This window comes from Phalacrocorax carbo, chromosome 9, assembly GCF_963921805.1.
Source record: "Phalacrocorax carbo chromosome 9, bPhaCar2.1, whole genome shotgun sequence".
NCBI lineage: Eukaryota > Metazoa > Chordata > Aves > Suliformes > Phalacrocoracidae > Phalacrocorax > Phalacrocorax carbo.
Genome location: NC_087521.1, coordinates 12,334,491 through 12,352,355, shown reverse-complemented (window position 1 = coordinate 12,352,355; position 17,865 = coordinate 12,334,491). Strand labels below are relative to the sequence as shown.

General features: G+C 52.2%; 1 protein-coding gene across 5 annotated transcripts; it reads left to right on the top strand.

The window, feature by feature from the left end:
* Window positions 1-1,725: 1,725 nt before the first annotated feature.
* Window positions 1,726-17,755, top strand: ABCD4 (ATP binding cassette subfamily D member 4). 5 transcript variants are annotated; one of them, XM_064460366.1, is made up of 19 exons: window positions 1,726-2,051; window positions 2,292-2,419; window positions 2,547-2,674; window positions 2,901-3,040; window positions 6,168-6,284; window positions 6,570-6,695; window positions 7,448-7,498; window positions 10,218-10,312; window positions 11,289-11,410; window positions 12,268-12,359; window positions 12,538-12,627; window positions 12,894-13,099; window positions 13,398-13,489; window positions 13,701-13,737; window positions 14,855-14,904; window positions 15,191-15,243; window positions 15,596-15,672; window positions 16,784-16,899; window positions 17,066-17,755. In XM_064460366.1, exons 1-19 carry the CDS (start codon window positions 1,762-1,764, stop codon window positions 17,159-17,161), a joined length of 2,106 nt encoding a protein of 701 aa, XP_064316436.1. In that variant the 5' UTR covers window positions 1,726-1,761; the 3' UTR covers window positions 17,162-17,755. The 5 variants fall into 5 exon arrangements, 4 of the variants coding, with proteins under 4 accessions (XP_064316436.1, XP_064316437.1, XP_064316438.1 ...); XM_064460367.1 differs by lacking the exon at window positions 1,726-2,051 and adding an exon at window positions 2,089-2,154; XM_064460368.1 differs by lacking the exon at window positions 1,726-2,051 and having other exon boundaries at window positions 2,291-2,419; window positions 2,552-2,674.
* Window positions 17,756-17,865: the final 110 nt, after the last annotated feature.

Here is a 17,865-nt window from a genome sequence, read left to right as displayed (position 1 = left end):
CCACAGGGAGCCCAGGACTTGGCAAGCCATGCCCGGCTCTCTCTTCCCTGGGTCCACGACAGACTGTTTAGTAACGGGTTAGCAATGCGGAGGGGGTTTCTCTTGGGTCTGTAGCTAGTCAGGGAGCCGAGATATGGCCCTGCAGTGTAAACAGAGCCATACAACCCTGCTCAAGTTGTGATTCCCCAGTCCTTTCCCAAGCCCTGCCCCCAGGCACACTCTGAAATGGCCATGCTGTTTGCTGGGGGAGAAACATGAGAAGCAGAGCCAGAGTGCTGTAAAAGATGTAAATGTTTCGGTCTTGAGAGCAGCTCTGAGTTTCTAGGGCACAGCCCGGGCAGGGGGATGGAGAAGCACTGAGAAGGCACTTCTCTGTTGTTCTTGATCTTGGCTGCCTTAGGAAGGGTCCCAGGAAAAATCCTCGAGCTGATTCACTAAAGGGAGCTCACAGCATGTGCTTTATCAGGTGGTGGTCGTGGGGTGACAGGGACAGGACAAAGGGCAGGGAAGAGGAGGAAGAGGTAGGAGAAAGGGTTTGGGATAGACAGTTGTGACGGTCTCATCTCGGTGTGAGATCCCCTGGCTCCCTTGGTGCTGGGAAGCCATTTCATCAGCAGGGGAGGGAAGTGGAGGAATATTCCCTCGCTGTAAGGTGGGCAAGGGAGCAAGGGAGTCAGATCAGTCCCAGTAAGCACTGGCATGGTGACACACACAATTGCCACAGCCGCTATACTGCACCATGAGAGGATGTCTAGAAGCACCCGTCACCCAGGTCTGATGCAACAGCTGAGAAAAAAACAGATCCTTTTAACATAAAAATTAGTCACCGCTGAGGTCAGGTTTTCAGAGGGCTGATCTCTGCCCTCTAGAGCTTAACCTTTAGGTATGACTGATAGCATTGTGAATTCCAGCAGTAAAAGAGCTGAGAGAAGGGAGATGAGGGCAAGGAGAAAGGGACACCACTGAGGAAACAGACTGATGCGCCTTCTTTCATCCCTGAACATATTACCCCGATTTTGTGTTTTAAAGTGCCTGGACCCATGAGCAGATAGCAGCAGAGCAAAGATGAGGGAGACAAAGCTGAGGGAGAAGAAGAAAGAGAGGGCTGGGTGGTTGGGAACTGCCGGGAGAACAAAGATACTTGGGGTATGGAAAGAGGGATCTACACAGTTTGTGCAGAAGCCCAAAGACTCTGCAGAAGAAGCAGCATAAACAAGATGGTAGGTGTGAGAGGTGCTTGAGGTAGGAAGGGGCTCCAGCTTGTAGGATCCCTCATCTGTTATCATCAGACATGCCCAGAAATGTACTTGCACTGAAACATTTCATAACCTAGAGTTCAGGTGACAATTCAAACCTGGAAAAAAATTAGTAGGTTTCTGTATTAAACTTGGGATCACTGAGAAGCCAGAGGATCAATTCACTGACACAGGCCATTGCTGCTTTCTTGGAGTCCCCCTCTACCCTCCGCTCAGGTGTTCACCCTGCCCCACTCCCTAGTGCAGGAAAGCGGGGAGCTCACGCCGCCGGTCACCACCACGCCGGGGATCGCTGCCTTATCCTGAGGTCCCTGCTTGAGAAGTCCCCTGCAGACAGCGGCCACCACAAGTTGTGTGTCCTTTTAGAGCAACCCGAAACTTTGCTGCCTGCCCCAAAATAAGCAAGAGGGGCTGGAATCGGCCCCGCCCCTCCCCTCCCGTGTCCCCTGTGACAAGTGGGCTCCTCCCTCAGGAGAAGAGGCGGCAGGCAGGCGGCGAGGGGGCGATGAGGGACGCGAGCACACCCCGCAGCCCCGGGGACCGGGAGGAGGCCGCAGGGCCGGGCAGCCCGACTGCTCCCCCTCCCTTCCCTCCCGGCGCCGGCAGGGGGCGCTATGGCCCGCGGGCAGCGCGGCGCCTCGCCAGGGGGCGCTCCCTCCCGGTCGCCGGGCGGGGAGAGGCGGCGCTGGCGGGCGGGGTCTCTATGGTGACGCCGCAGTCGGAAGCGCTGGGCGGCACGGCGGCGGCCGCCCCTGCCCGGGCGGGCGGCGCGGGCCTCATGGACGGCGAGGAGAGGTGATGAATATTCATGTTGTAGCGCCCGGGGGGGCGGGACCTCTTGCCTGGGCGGGTCCGGCCGCGCGCTGATGGCGGGAGGCAGCGCCCGGGCGGGGGGCCGGTGAGGAGAGGCTGGGCTGGGCTGGGCTGGACTGGGGGTTCCTCCGCGGCCGGGGTCCCGGCGGGGTGGAGGGGAGGGGAGGGGAGGTGGGCACCCCCGAGAGCTCACCGTCGTCCCCGCGTCCCCCTCCGTTGCAGGCATCCCCCCGCGCAGCTGGACGGGCTGTTCTGGCGGCGCTTCCTGCGGCTGCAGGCTGTCCTCTTCCCGGGGTGGCCCTCCCCGGGCGTCCTGATGTTCCTGACGCTGCTCTGTGTCGCCTTGCTGGGTGAGGCTGGGGTGGTGGGGCGGGGGGCTGCTCCCCGCGCCTGCTCCCCGTTCCCCCGTGCTCCCCACGCCTTTGCCGTGTTACCACTGTCCTTCATTTCCTTCCCGTGCTCGCCTCTTTCCTCCAGAGCAGCTGGTTATTTACCAGGTCGGCATCATCCCCAGCCAGTACTACGAGGTCCTCGGGAACAAGGACCTCTCCGGCTTCAAAACACTGACTGCTGTTGCCCTCACCCTGATCGTGCTGAACTCCATGGTAAGACAGGCCGGAGGCTCCCGTGTCTTGGGAGGGGAGGAGAGGGGAATGCTTCCCGTGGCTCTTGGCGTGATTCTGGCGACAAAGGGTCTAGGTCTGCCCTTGCCCTGGTAAGTAGCTATGTGTGGGACAGATCACTGGTACAAACTGTTGGTTTTTATTTCATTTTGGGAAATCCTTGTTCTTCTCACTTATCTCTTCCTGTCTGTCTCTGCCTTTATTCCAGCTAAAAAGCTTTGACCAGTTTATCTGCAACATGATGTACGTGAGCTGGAGGAAATCCCTCACTGAATACCTCCACAGCTGCTACTTCCAGGGCCAGGTCTACTACAACCTGCACGTGCTGCGCGAGGACATCGATAACCCGTAGGCTGCCTGTGGCTTCTCTCAGCCTCTTGCTTGGCTTCCTGTGGGCTGCTCCGTGCCTTTTCCTGACTTCTCTGTGTCCCTGGGTAGGGGCTTGAACCCTGGAAGCTTTTGCCATCTAGGCACAAATACCCACATCTGCCTTGGGTGGGAGGTGGTACCTGTGGCTGGAAACTCCCGTGACTGCTGGTCATGATGGCTTTAGGGGTAGGACGTTTCTGTTGCGAGGAAAATGGAGGCCCGCCAGAACAGGGATCTAGTGCTGCTATAAAATATACTGTCTGCAAACTCAACCCTTGGCACGCAGTGTGACGTTGCAAAGGGCCTGGCTGTAGTCAGAGAGCACTGCCTGTCCTTGGCCTTCATGCAGCCAGGGCATTAGGACAGTCCCTGTTGTTCTGTTTGAACTCAGACACCAGTCTCCAGCTGAATACAATTTTGTTTAGTTGGGTTTTTAGTGGTTTTGATAACCCGTGAGAGCCATATCCAGAAAGCGCTTTGTTTTGCACTGTATGAGGGCTGCATTTCCCCTTTCCTGTTCCTAGAAGGAAATGTGAGGTGTGGCTTGAAATATGAGAGGGGTGTTCAGTTCCTCCTTGCTTATCCCAGCCAATGCTGACATCTCCGTTCCTGTTTGCTTCATACACTGTCCTGCTTACTGCAGAGCTGCTCACCTGCCTGGGCTGTGCAGCAAAGGTCAAACACCTCCCTTCCTTACAACCGCCTGCTGACTCTGGCCTTCCAGCCTGTCCTTGCACACAGGACACTGCTGTTGTAGTTATCCACTTTGAAGATTTAAAGATCCCACATTAGATATCATGTGAGAGGTAAAGGCTTTTTTTTTCCCCTCCAGAGCTTAATTAAGTTATTATTAAAACACTTGCTGAAAAACTAGAAACCAGGGGATAACTTTTTCCAAATGTGTGGCTTTATTCAGTTGTTTTGAGGCCCCAAGCTCTCTTCCCCTGGAGGGAGCACCCCTCATCTCTAGTCGCTGCACTGGTGCCATCTCTCACATTGATGGCACCAGAGGAGACCAAGCCTGGGGTCCCTGTGAGAAATGGCTGTGTTGCAGGGACTGCTAACTATTGCTAATAGTGGTGGCCTCAAGGAAACAAAGCAGCCTCTGTGCTTCTGCTGCCCGGTGCTCCTGGCTGCCTGTCCTTGCCCCTTCATTGCACAGTGTGGTAGTTTGTGTGGCTGCACAGTGAAATCGTGCTGGGTATCTCAGTGTTTTTGTCTGTGTCGGTTTTCAGCCAGACCCATTCCCTGGATGGTTCTGCTGGCCCAGTGCTAGGAGACAGCCCAAGCAATAGCAACCAGCTGTGCACAGGGGGAGCAGTAAGCAAGGAAAGGGTTAAACAGCCCTACTGCCAAACATGAAATCACAGTTTCATCATGCTGATGCGGTGTCCAGCTGCTGTCGGGGTTACTCCCACCCTCTTTAAATGTTCATTTCTGATAGTGTTTTGCAGTGGTATGGAGTTGCAAGGAGAGGTCAAAAAGCTGTGCCTGTCACCAACGCATGCAGTGCTTCCCAGGCACGCTGGCCATGGCCAGAAGCTCCTGCATGCCTGCCTTTTCCTTTGGTGGGGTGGGGGGAAGGCAAGAACAGAGGCCCCTCACCACCTGACTATCCTGCTCAGGTTTATTTTTAACCAGGGCATGTGTTCAATTGTGCAGTGCAATGCATGAGATAACTGGGTCGGTCTGCTCCGCAGCAATAGAGCCAGCTCTCCTGACCTTAGAAGACTGAATGTGTGGGATTGCTGCGAAGTATTTTTCATTACCACCTTGCTTCTGCTCAAACATCGAATCTTATTGTTTGGTATCTTTTTTGGTGCCACTACAAAAATTCTCTTTATCTTGCAATTCCTTGATGAGAATTTTTTCTCTGCACTGGGTACTTAGAGAATGAACTAGAGCAATGAAGTGCAAACCAAACTGAGAGTTAGTTGCACGGTGTCATCCATATAGAAGGAACGAAGAGTGGGTTCTGAGTGGCATACAAACACTTGCAGCGCCTAGCAGGGCATTTGAGTTGTTGTTTATGTGTTATCATTACACATTGCTTAATAGCTTGGAAAAAGCAATATCCTGCCTTGAGTCTATAGTGTGTCTTAAATGGTAACTATGGGAACAATTACAGTCTGAGGAAAAGGAAAAATAATGACTGTAAGGTCAGTCAGGGTGAGAGCTGCCCCAAAATTAAATCCATTGCTGTTCCAGGACTGCAGAATAGTTGAGAGATGAATGTCCTTGTGAGTGTACCTGCACTGATGGCTAAGCAGGAGTCCAGCCTTGCTCTTCTCTGGACTCCAGCATTTGCAGTCATGGCCTTTCCACCTGTGCTTAGTGCATCAGACTGAAGCCCTCATCCATGTGCTCTGGACAGGTTAGGTGCCGAGGAAGTAAATATGCTGAAATCCTTTTGAGTTACCCCAAGTGCAACTCCTGTGCAGCAGTGGGATGGATGGGACTTGAGGGTCTGTCACCCACGTGCCTGCTGCCGATGGGACAAGGAAGCTTGGTGCGCTTCTGCCTGCTCTTGTGGGATGGGGGTGGTTGGAAGCACATTCCTCCTTGTAGCAAAGGGGCACTCCATGCAGAGTGAAGGGACCAGCTGCTGTGGAAGGGTGGCTTTGATGGAAGTGTTTGCTGGCGAAGGCCTGGCCTGTACCCTAGCCAGTCCTAGTAGCCCTGGTGCCTGAGATGCAGGACCAGTACTGAAGCTTTGGGGGACAGTCAGTAGTTTTTGGTAGTACAGGGGTGAGTCCAGGAGAGGAGTAAAGGACAAGGATGTAGAGGCCTTTAGCACAGAGTTGGACAGTGTTGTTGAAAGTGGAACAAGGGGTTAATACAAGGAATGGGGTGAAAGTAACAGCAGGAGCTGTTCTTCCTGGGTGGCTGGAAGGCCCTTGGCTGAGTCCTGCTGAGAATTTCTATGGAAATTGTCCTGTGGGGGAACAGGAGTCACAGTTGCAGGACCCTCCCAGGCGGGGTTGTTTACTTGCACCCTATCCTAAGTTCAGGCAATGAAACAGCCTGGCTTGTGCCCTGTTAGGGAGTTAGTACTGGTTCTTGCTCCTGGGCTTTGACACTGTCAATGGCTCTTTGCGTTGCGCAGGGACCAGCGCATCAGCCAGGATGTGGAGAGGTTCTGCAGGCAGCTCAGCTCCATGGCCAGCAAGCTCATCATCTCTCCCTTCACGCTGGCCTACTACACATACCAGTGCTTCCACAGGTAAAGACCCATCCTGATCCTGCTTTCACACCTCTTATTCTCTTTTTTGGAGCCTGGCACACACATTACAACTCCCCAGAGAGATGCTTGTACATGTGGGTGGGTGGTCTCTGCACTCCAGAGGGAATTCTACCTTGGGGATGCTGGGTGCACAGGGCTGGCCCCCAAACCTCTGTGAAAGCCAAGAAAGGTGACAACTGAGGGCTCTAACTGCTTGAGCCCAAGGGTGCTCGGGTGTCCTTTTGTTTGGACTATTAGCTGACCTCTTTTTTCCCTCCTCTGTAGCACAGGCTGGCTAGGCCCGGTGAGCATCTTTGGGTATTTCATTATTGGGACGATCGTCAATAAGGTATTGATGAGCCCGATTGTGTCTAAACTTGTGCAGCAGGAAAAACTGGAAGGCGATTTCAGGTGAGTCCCAGCACAACAGCTTTCACTGTCTCTTGGCAGCTCCTGCAAAAGCTGCATTTTTGTCCCTGTTCAGTGCTGTGTGCGCAGCTACTCTTGTCCGTGGCTTTCCTCACGCTCAGAGAAACCTACCTGCACAGTGCTGCCCCGAAGTCTGTGTACTGAGTTCCTGCCACCCCTTTCACTGCCCTGTGTCATGGCAGGCAGTGCCCTTGGTTGTCTCCTGGTTCAGTCTCTGACAGAAATCGTGTTTTTGCTACACCACCACCTTCATGAAATGCCTAAAACAGCACAGTCTTTCCATATGCCTTGTAACTCATCTCTTCCCCTTCCCCTGCAGGGTTGGCTGGGTGTGTGGCAGGGGCTTTCCAGCTTTCCCTGGGGCTTGGGGCATCCAGAAACAGCAGCAGAAGCTGGTGTGACACAGGGAGTCCAGACCCAGGGCAGTTGATTGTCGTGATCCTGTATGGTGGAGATGCTGGGCTGGTACATGGGAAGCCCAAGGGCTGAGAAGATGGGCACAGACAGCGGGATATCAAACAAATGTGCCACTGAGCTGGCCCAGAAAGATGTCACCTTGTGCTAAGCCTTGATCTGTGGTGCCTTTTTGAGCCTATCAAGTATTTCTGTCAAGAGATGCCTCAGATCAGTGCTCTGACAGATGTAAGACAAGTTTCCTCTAGCAAGGATGTTGGCTACATAATTCACTGGGCATTTGTGCACAATCCTGATGATTTTTTTTCTGGGTTGTCCAGGTTCAAGCACATGCAGATTCGTGTCAATGCGGAACCAGCTGCCTTCTACAGGTTAGTAGCATTCATTTCTTTACGTCCTTGTAAGGATCCTCCCAGTTCAGGGCATCCTTGTTGTATTTATGTATCCCAGAGGAGTCCAAGTCCTGTTGCTGCAGTTGGAGCTTTGTCCCCTCTACCTTGCTGCAGTGTCATACAGCCTGACACTCTCTTCTCCTTTGCATTCTGTGCATCATCTGCAGAAATACGCCACAGCAGGTGGAGACAACTATTTTTTCTCTGCCTCCCTTCTAACATCCCCAGAGGCCTGATACAGATTTGGTGCTGGCTTAGAGACCATTGCTGATGTTTTACCAGATCCTTACCTGGAATATTGCTCAAGGTCTCATTATGTCTTGTCAGGATGTTCCCCCAGGGACTTGTTGCAGGTTACTTCTGGCCACATCCTGCTGCTGCCAGCCTGTGTGTCTTCTGTGGCTATGCTAGCTGTTGCCTGGCCTCCTTACCTCTGCTTGCTCCTCCAGGTCAGCCTGTGCCCTGACCCTCCCAACACCGTACTGCTACTCTCTGAATTTGCTCAGTGCCATTTACCTCAGAGCTGAGCACACAGTCGGGAGCCTGGCAGCACCTCCCCACTTAGTGATGCCATGAAGCCTGTTGAACTGCTGCTTGGAGCCTTTAAGATGTTTCACAGAAATGGCTAGAACCCAGGAAGAGGGCCACGATTTTACTGTAGCTTGTGTTGGGGTGCCTGGTCAGTGACAGGAGGTTGTTGCACCTCTCTTGTCACATGTCTGCCTTTGCCCTTTACATTGAAGAAGCGCGATTTCACCAGGAATTAAAGCATGCGGTAGCTGTCCTGCCTCTGGTCTTACCTGCTTGTGATCTGTATTTGGTTCCTTCATGCTGTACTGACTGAGCATTTCAACTGTTGTGATACTGTCCCCAAAGTGGTTTGATTCAAAATCACCAATTTCATAAAGATTTATATTGACAGGTGTGAAACTGATGTAAATAACTGAAATCAATCTTGGTTTGCATTGGCAAGTTTGAGTTATTTCTTTGTGGACTAGTTGATTCTTATCGGTTGATGATAATTTTTCTTAATGGAGAAGATACTCTAATTACATGCATTTATTTAAGCTGCAGTACTTTTCCTCAAAATTTTGAAGTTTTTTATTCAATTACTAAGTAGAAAATGGAAAGTGAACTATTATACCAGAAAACAGTGTGTCTTACTTCAGTACAATTCATTAGTAGAAAAGCTTCACGTGATAGGAAACTAGAATTTATTCAAATTGTACAAAACCAGGAATTTTCATGATATAAATCTTAATTAAAAACAAAGACATTTTCTAGGAATGCAACCTTTTAAAATCCTGCAAGAGGAGGAGCACATGGCAAGTGGCTGGTTTTGACTGCAGGACTTCTCTAGCTTGTAGAAGCTGTTAGAACTTGTCCTCTTGCACCTACCTAACCATTGATTTGGTAAAGGAAGAAAAACCTGAGCACTGTCACCTTTTTACTTCTTTGGTTTCTAAGCCTTTGGCAAACTTACTTTAAAAGTGACTGAATGGGAGGAAAAGCCAAAACCAATATAGCGATCTCTCATCTGCAAAAGAAATAATAGCTCTGGTCCCCAGTGCCTTCCTCATCCTTAACTCCATGTGTCCAAGGCTTTGTCATTTCTGAATACTCATCAGCAAAGTCCTCAGCTCAGTAGTTACATGAGATGGGTTGTAGGGCAGTAATGCCAAATTGAATTCTAGCCAGATGTATTTTTGAGAAAGAAAATGTATTTTTCTATGAACCAAGAATAATTAGAACTGAGACTCTTCAAAAATCTTAATTTGTATTTTTATGTGCAGCGTTCGGTCCTATCTGCTTGGGCTCTAGTGACTCTGCAGTTGTGCAGACTATGATGGGAGCGTGGGTGTGTGCCGGGCACAAGCATGAGTTGGTTGGCAGGGGTAATAGCTGCCGCGGCAGGTGGGAGTCTGGAATGAGATATGGAGCGCTCTCTGCATTTTGCCACCTGAGGGCAGCCCAGCCCTTGCGAAGGAGCAGAAGGAGCTGTCATGCTTGCTGAAGGTGGTGGTTTAGAGCTGAGATGTGCCTCCTTGGTACTGGCTCAGCCTGGCTGTGGGAGCATTACTGCTAGCTCGGGTGGTGGGTGACCCCCAAATGCCTGCAGAGATAACCCTGGGAAAGTGGGGGGTGGGGGTGGGCGGGCGCTGTAGGGCTGAGGTCACCAGCTCTGGGGCTGCACTGCTTGCAGCTTGTTTGTGTCCCACTCCTGTGGGGTGGGGAGCAGGAGGAGGTGGACTGGGGCTGCTGGCTGTGCAGGTGGTATGGACTGGCAGTCACCTCCTGCACTTGCCTCCGCCCTTTCCTTTCTGGTTCTGGCTGTGTAGCAGTGCTGTCCCTCTTTTCCACCAGGCTCAGCTTGGAAAGTGTGTTTGACCTTGGGTGTGCATTGCTCCAGGCTGGGGCCTCACTGACCGTGTCTGGCCTTGTATCTCCTCCTCCTGTATGTGACAGCAGCATCACCAGCTCTGGGAGAGATTTGCAGGGTTGCTTGTTTCAGACGGAGTTTCTTGGTGAAGCTTTTCAGGAACGCACTTTTAGCTGTTCAGTTCCTGCTCAACAAAGAGTTTATTGCTTGGAGGCTAAGGTGCCACATTCTTTTCAAGCCTCAGTCCTAAAGCCCATGCTTTGATCTCATTGTGGTGCTCCCAGAATGTCTGTGGCGTGTTGCAATCTTATTTTACAGGGCCGGGCGAGTGGAGCACATGCGCACGGATAGGAGGCTGCAGAGCCTTCTGCAGTCCCAGAGGGAGCTGATAGGCAAGGAGCTGTGGCTATACAGTGAGTGGGGAGTTTGGGGGGTGAAGTGGGACATGTGGTAGCTCCGTTGCGGTCCACAGGCTTGGGAACCCTACTGCTAGAGCAGCAGTGCTGGGTTTTCTTCTTCCACCTCTTTCTGGTGCATGAAAACCCTGAGGGTGAACAGAGGGTGCCTCTTGCAGTCCTAAATGGGAATCCTGGTGTGAAAAAGCATTGTAGAGAGCAAAGTTGTGGAGGACCCAGTTAAGTCAGAGAACATGAGCCCCAAAAGGGGAATCTGCAGGAATCTGCTTTTTGTGGGGCAGGTGTTCAATGGCCAGGAAGAGAGGGAAGGGCTTGAACTTTGAGGAAGGAGAAGACTGTGTGGTTGGGAGAAGTGGAAACTTCTTTCCTACAGAGCCTGTTCCTTGAGCATGGCTGTCCCCTGAAAATCTCCCTTCTCCCATTGTCACTGGGTCCAGGTTTGGGGGTTAAATGATCACTATCAAGACAGGTCTTCCAGATCTCACCAGCATAGTGAGCTTCTGAGCAGCATAAGGTAGGGAGAGCCCTGAATGCAGGTGTGTCTGTGGGAGTTTGGGGTCTTAAGTCTTTCTGCCTGTCCTACGCTCCAAGACAGACTTCATGGCCAACCATCTTGCCCCAGAGCTTCCTTTTTGCCCTCCCTCCTGTTTCGTGTGAATCAGCCAGGCCCCTGAAGAGTAGAAACAAGCAGGCAGAGTGGCTTTTGCCCCATGGTGGTTCATGAACTGTGTGTCTGGATGAGGTTTCTCTGCTCAGGGGCTTGCCCCAAGGTGCTCTTTGCTTAGCAAATGGATTTTCACCCTGGTGCTTGTGCTGTCCCGTGAAATGGGTTCTTCTGCTGTGGTGTATCCTGAAGGGCTGAAGCAAGACCATGGGTCTTTCTCTGGCCAGGCTTATGGGCTGCACTTGAGCCTGGCTGGGAAAGAGGTTCCCACCCTAACTCACTGTCTTCTTTCAATGTGCTTCTGCTCAGTTGGGATCAACACCTTTGACTACTTGGGTAGCATCCTGAGCTACATGGTCATTGCCATTCCCATCTTTACTGGGGTCTACAGTGAACTGAGTCCAACAGAGCTCAGCGCCCTTGTCAGCAAGGTGAGCAAAGGGGTGATCTCCCAGACCCCATTGTGGTGGGTGAGCAGGCACTGAGGATGGAGGTTTCATTTGGGGCTGGTGGCATTGGGGCTGGATAACCTGCAGCAACTGACCCTCAGGTTAGACTGTCCCTGCCCATGGTGGCTTTGAAGTGGGAGCTTGGAGCCAGCTGGTGTATGATTAACCTGGGGGTAAGAGCCTTCAAGGGCATGTCTATGTAAGTGTTTCCTAGCTCAGGCCTCTGCATCTGAAAAAATGGGAGGTTGGAAAGCCTCTGGCTTTCAGCAGTGTGGGTGAGGATAGGGTCCATGCAGTGCTGTGGGTCCAGATTATGCACTGGGCTTCTGCTCATGGTGAGGCTGGCCACCTGCGAGGCTGAGCTGGCTTGCATTCGCATTCCTGACCTGACTCATTCCCAGATACTCAAAACTGGGCTGTGATAGAGAGTGCAGAGCTAAAAATAGCTAAGTGGGCACTGCAGGCTGAGATACCCAGCTCTGAGCCATGTATGGTGCTGGGGCAGGGCTGGTGGAATGGATCTGTGTGGCTTAGATGGGGTGAGTGTGCTGGGCCCGTGGCTGGCCAGCAGGCACTCTGCAAACACCATCCCTGGGTGGCGGGAGATGTGTCCACCTGGCAAAAACCGCTGTACTGAGCAGGGAAGTCCTACTCCCTCCAAATATGGTCATCTTCACTCACACTGCCCTGGGTGACTTCTCCATCCCTCCTTTGTCTTGCTGGGACTGCTGATGTGGCCAGATGTCTGGACTCCTTGGCTGCTTCCTTGCAGCCATGGTGGAAGGGGCAGTGCCCCAGCTCAGCGCTGACCCTTGCTCTGGCATGTGATTTCTCCCCAGAATGCCTTTGTTTCCATCTACCTCATTGGCTGCTTCAGCCAGCTCATAAATATCTCCAGCACCATGACTGATGTAGCTGGCTACACACACAGGTGAGCTTCTCTACAGGCAGGTCTCTGCAGGAAAGAGAAGTGTGGGACAAGACTCTGCCCAGGTCTGTACTAATTAAATAAGAAGCAGTTGCTTGTGAGCAAGTGTGGACAAGTTTGGATATTGTGAGGAGGCTGCTGGAGTTGTCCCTGGCATTCATGCAACCTCTTGTTTGTCTAGGATTGGTGAACTGCAGGAGACCTTGCTGAGCCTTGGCAGAAAAAAAAATGCTAACTACTCAGAAGCCAAAGTCAGCTGGGATTTGGACAGGTGAGTCTCCTCTCAGCAACTGGCTGGCTTGTAGCTTACATGCCAGAGTGTGGGGCTGTCACAGGATGGAGGTGGCCCTTGGTGTCGCAGCCTGTTGCACGCAGTTGATTGGAGAAGGCAGTGCTCACTGCGATTTGTCATTCCTGGGGTGTGTGGGGCAGAGCTGCTGTCAAAGAGGCACAGGATGTCTAAAGTGCCTGATCTTTGCCAGTCTCAGCATCGTCACCCCAGATCTCTCCTCCTTTGTCTTGGTGGTGGCCCAGCAGCCTTTCTGGGGAGAACCCAGTGCCAAGGGACACAGCTTTCCTTCTGGAGCAAGTGACGCTCTCAGTGCCATCCTCTGGCAAGCTGCTCATCAAGGACCTGAGCCTCAGGATCTCACAAGGAAACAGCGTGATGATTGTGGGGAACACTGGCACAGGGAAGACATCTCTCCTGAGGGTCCTTGGGGGACTGTGGGAGAGCACGCGGGGTAAGGACTGCTGCTTGCTGCAGCCTTCTCTTTCTCAACCAGGGCTGCCCTGAGTTTGGAAAGTGGCAGTGTGGGGTTGTGAGTCCAGTGCCACCTTGTGATGGTGAATGTGTCACTGATGCATTGAAGCCACCCATCTCTATTGCATACTCTGCTCTGGGTCTCATTGTTTTGCCCTGTGTAGCAAATATAACTTTTCTGGGATTTGTTGGCTACTTTACAGGGCAGGACTGCACAGAGGGTGGTGGGGAGATGTTGGCTGGCACTGCAGGCTTGGCATGAGTGTGTTTCTGTGCAGGGAGCATCAAGATGCTGACCTGCTTTGGCCCCCGGGGAGTGGTGTTCCTGCCGCAGCGGCCCTTCTTCACCGACGGAAGCCTTCGTGAGCAGGTGAGCCCAGGGGCTGCCTCTGCTTTGGCCCCAGTTCTGCTCCCAGCTGTGGTTGTGCCCTGTGAACCTGTGTGCTGCAGAAAGGCCTGTAAGAGGGAGGATGCCTGTAGCTGCTCCTTCCCTCATGCCTGAGTTCATGGCACCACTGTTGCGTCTCTGGTGGACTGTGTCCAGCTCCCTCTGATGTGGCTTCTTTTGCTCTCTTAAACAGGTGATCTATCCCCTGAAGGAAATCTATCCAGTTTCAGGTATGTGGAAATTCATTAGAGCAATTAGCCAACCCTGTGGTGTCAGCTCCCTGTCCTGTACCCAGTGCAACTTCTCCCCTACCATGCCCCATTAGGTGTACTCATCTGTTTTGGTTTTGTTACCCTCTGTGTTCTCTCCCTTTTGGGGTGGAACATACTCTCTTGATAAGAACATATTCTCTTGGTGCAATGAGGACAAGCTGGCCATGCTTTACACGTTGTGCTAGATGTGATATATGTTGAGGCACCTTGCTGTTGGGATACATCTGTCTGGTACAGCGTGCCTTTGGGCAAGCTATGCTTGCCTTCATCTCATTTTCCATCCTGCTCCGTCTTTCACTGTTCCTCTTTTTCCTCGGCCTTGTGTGCTGCCAAGGTCAGACTACATGAATCCTTTCTCTCCCCTGCCCTCTTCCGAAGCTGACCACACGTGGTCTGCTGCAGCTTACAGATGTCCATGTTTAAGTTTCTGTCTGAGTGAAGCAGTGGTACATGCTGCTTTCAAACACTGGGGAGTCACAGTCTTGCAGAGAGTAAGTGTAGCCATCAGCTACTGTTGTGGCTTTTCAGGAGCTTCAGAGAGGTCCATGGCAAATGCACAGCACTTCCGCTCAGCTTCCAGAGCTGCCGACTATACCAGCTCATGTGTATGTTCTGCTCCACAGCTGGTTCACTTTGAGGTTTTTCCCACCCCACATAAGATTGTTTTGTTCACCTGAGCCCTGCTCCCACGACTCTACCACCTGCAGCGTACAGTGGGCAGTCCACCATTAGAGAGCAGCTGGTGGGCAGGGTCTTGGCAACTGAAGCCTGGATCCTTGTGTTCTGGCTGTGTCCGTCTGTGACCATGTACTGAGTCAAGTTTTAGGTATATCTGTGGGGCCCAGTTACCTCCTGGCATGCTGCTCACATGCATGGTTGATATTTTTAAGGAAGGTCAGTCTTTGGGAGCACCCTGTGCCAAAGCTCAGGACCTGGTATAGTTAAGTGGTTGAGTCAGCTACGCTGGACCTCAGGAGACCCTCCAGTACTTCTGTCCTGCCTCACTGACCCCTCCTTGCTGCTGTTGCCTCAGCACGCATTGTCTCTGCTTATACTTTACTGCTTTCTCCCCTAGGGCCTGCAGATGATGAGAGAATTGTGCGATGCCTTGAGCTGGCTGGGCTGGTGAGTTCCCGGTAGTGCTGCTACCTTCTTTCCTGTTGTTGCCAGTAAGGGAAGAAGAGATAAGGTTTTGTTGCAGCACAGCATGACCTTGTGCTGGACACATGGGAGGACTTTGTGTGCAGCTGAGACAGGACTGTCCATGGGACAGGCAGAGGAGGAGGGATATGGAGCAACTTCAGCTCAAGCAGGAAAAGAGAGAGTAGCAGGAAGGGGGTGGTTATGCTCAGGGCCATGGGCTGACAGGGTTGGGGGCTGTGATCACAAATCTGCTGTGTGCTCTCTGCAGATTGATTTGCTGGAGAGGGCTGAAGGACTGGACGAGCAGGTGGACTGGAACTGGTAAGGGAGCTTGCTGTCTGTGTGAATTTGGGTGATCCCTCTGGGTGGGGAACACTTCTAAGCAGGTGCATATTGCTGCTGGACTTATGAACATCCATGTCCTGTGGGAGGTGGGCAGTATACAGGGGCAAAGCCTTCATGCCCCAAGCATCAATGCTAACAATCACCAGTCATGCTGCTCTGCAGGCAGCTGATTGTGCACAGGGGTGCAGAACCTGCCCCAGCATGGAGGGGGACACGAGGGACACACAAGGACAGTAGCTTTCTGGAGTCTCTGCTAACAGCAACGATAAGCTCTTCAGCAAACAAGCTTTTTGTTGAGGGAGATTTTGCATCTTGAACCTGCTTGTAGGTATGATGTCCTGTCCCCAGGGGAGATGCAGAGGCTCTCATTTGCACGGCTCTTCTACCTCCAGCCAAAATATGCAGGTGAGTGAGTGACTGCAAAAGAAAAGAGGGGGAGTGGGAAGGCAGGGCCTTTGGTGTAAAGAGAAGCTGGTACAGAGGCAGCTCATGAAATCCCTTCTTTGCTAGGAACATGCTTTGTCTTGGCCATTATTTTAGCAGCGTAGCACACAGAGGATTCAGGGGTGAAAATATTTAATTATCTGTGTGGAGGTGATAAATCAAGAGGCTGTATATAAGACATTCTTTTCTTAGGGAACTAGTGATTAGTGTTCTTGGTCCAGGTCTGATGGCACCTGAAGAAGCCCCCTTTCAGCATGCTCATCAGTTGCCACATAAAGAAGCATGCATGCTAGAGAGCATGGCGTCAGCTGCTGTCTCTGAAGCTCATGAACCTCTGTAGGGTTGTGGAAGCAATGTGGGAAATTTAGCTGTGACACTGCAAAAGAAGAAAAGGAGCAATGGGAGAAATGGTCCTGAGAGATCACAGAAGCAGCTCCTATTAGCGGATAGGGCTAATTCCTTTGCACACCTGGATTGCTAGTGACTGCTGGGGGATGTTGGAGGACTTGCCATGAGGGCTAGGGTGGGTGTGGGTACCTCTCTTCCCCTGAAGCCTGCAGCATGGCTCAGTGCTGTCTGGGTAGAAGGAACCTGTGGATTGCAAACTGTGTAGAGATTATGTAAACCAAATTGCATTTTTCTGCTCCAGATCTGTAGTATTTACCCTTAATTGACAGGAAGGTGCCTCACCTGGGTGCTCCAGGTGGGATGTGGGCCAGAGGTGTGCACAGGCTGCTCAGCCCGGTGCTCTGGCACATGGCCTGCCTTGAGAAGGTCACGTCTTGGCTTTCACAGTGGTGGGGATGAGGCAGTGGCTGGAAACTGTTGAGGGAGAGGAATGAGGTGAACGGCACTGTTCAGGTGGATTTGAGGACTTGTGGGGAAGGCAGTTGACTGACACCAGTTGTGCCAGAGGAAAAACAGAGTCCTCAGGCTTCTCACTTGCATTCTGCAGATGCTCTTGGTGAACTCTGGTTAATATGTGAGGTGTTCTTGGCAGTTGCTGCTCTTTTGCCTAGGGGAAGATGACTGGCTGGGAGAGGATTTGTGGGGCTTACAACTTTTCTCTCAGTGCTAGATGAAGCCACTGGCGCCCTGACAGAAGAGGTGGAGCATGAACTATACCGTGTGTGCCTTCAGCTAGGCATGACGCTGATCAGTGTGGGACACAGGGCCAGCCTGGAAAAGGTGAGATGGGGAGTCAGCGCTCCACACCTCCCTGGGGGTGGCAAGACAGGGGAGGTAGAGAGGGTTCCTGGCGAGCAGAGGGGAGTGACTGAGGCTGGTGAGCCTCACTGTGGGAGGACATGCCCTCATAGAGACATCCCTCAGTCATTGTGTTATTGAATTGCAGTTCCACAGCTGGATTTTGAAACTTCATGGGGAGGGAAGATGGGAGCTCACTCGATGCGAGAAGATGAAACGGCTCCCAGCTGGGGAAGGATGCTGAAAAACATGCCTTTGTCTGGCCAGCTGCAGAACCTGCACACGTGTGGGAGAGCTCCGGAGCTGCTGAGCCAGCAGCTGTCAACAAGGGATTCACCCAGTGCAAGACGAGTTCTGGATTTTGCGGATGGACACAGAGCCAAGTCTGAACTCCGAGTGTGGGGTTCTGCCGGGAGCAGACACATCTATGCTATCCTTCTCCCAGCCCCCTCCTTCTGCCTCCCTGCCTCTCATGGGGGAAAGGCCTGAGCTGCTAGGCTGCCCAGAGAGAAGATGCAGCCTCATGGGGCTTGTAGAAGCAATGGCCTGAGGAACCTCACTTGTCTAGGATGCAGTGGTGTGAGGCTAGGATGCAGCCTACTGTTCTGCCCTCTGTGCTTCACTGGGACCCCTCTTTAATACATAGCTCTGTAGGACAGACTTCTGTACCTGTGGCTCTCTTCAGGGTTGTGCTCCCCAGCAGCAGCCAAGGGATACACTGTAAGGAGAGGAGAATGTTGGCACAGAGAAGGGGCATGCCTCTGCTCTCCTGACAACACAGAGTTACAGGTCAAAGGAACATTTTTGTATTAAAATCTGGGGCCTGTTTTCCAACGATGTTTATGGAAAAGAGTCAGTATTTGTTAAACAGACTGCTGCATCTTTTCCTTCTGGGGTTTTCTCTGGGGGAGATGCTTGTGTATTGGCAATTGTCCTGGGCTAGACTAC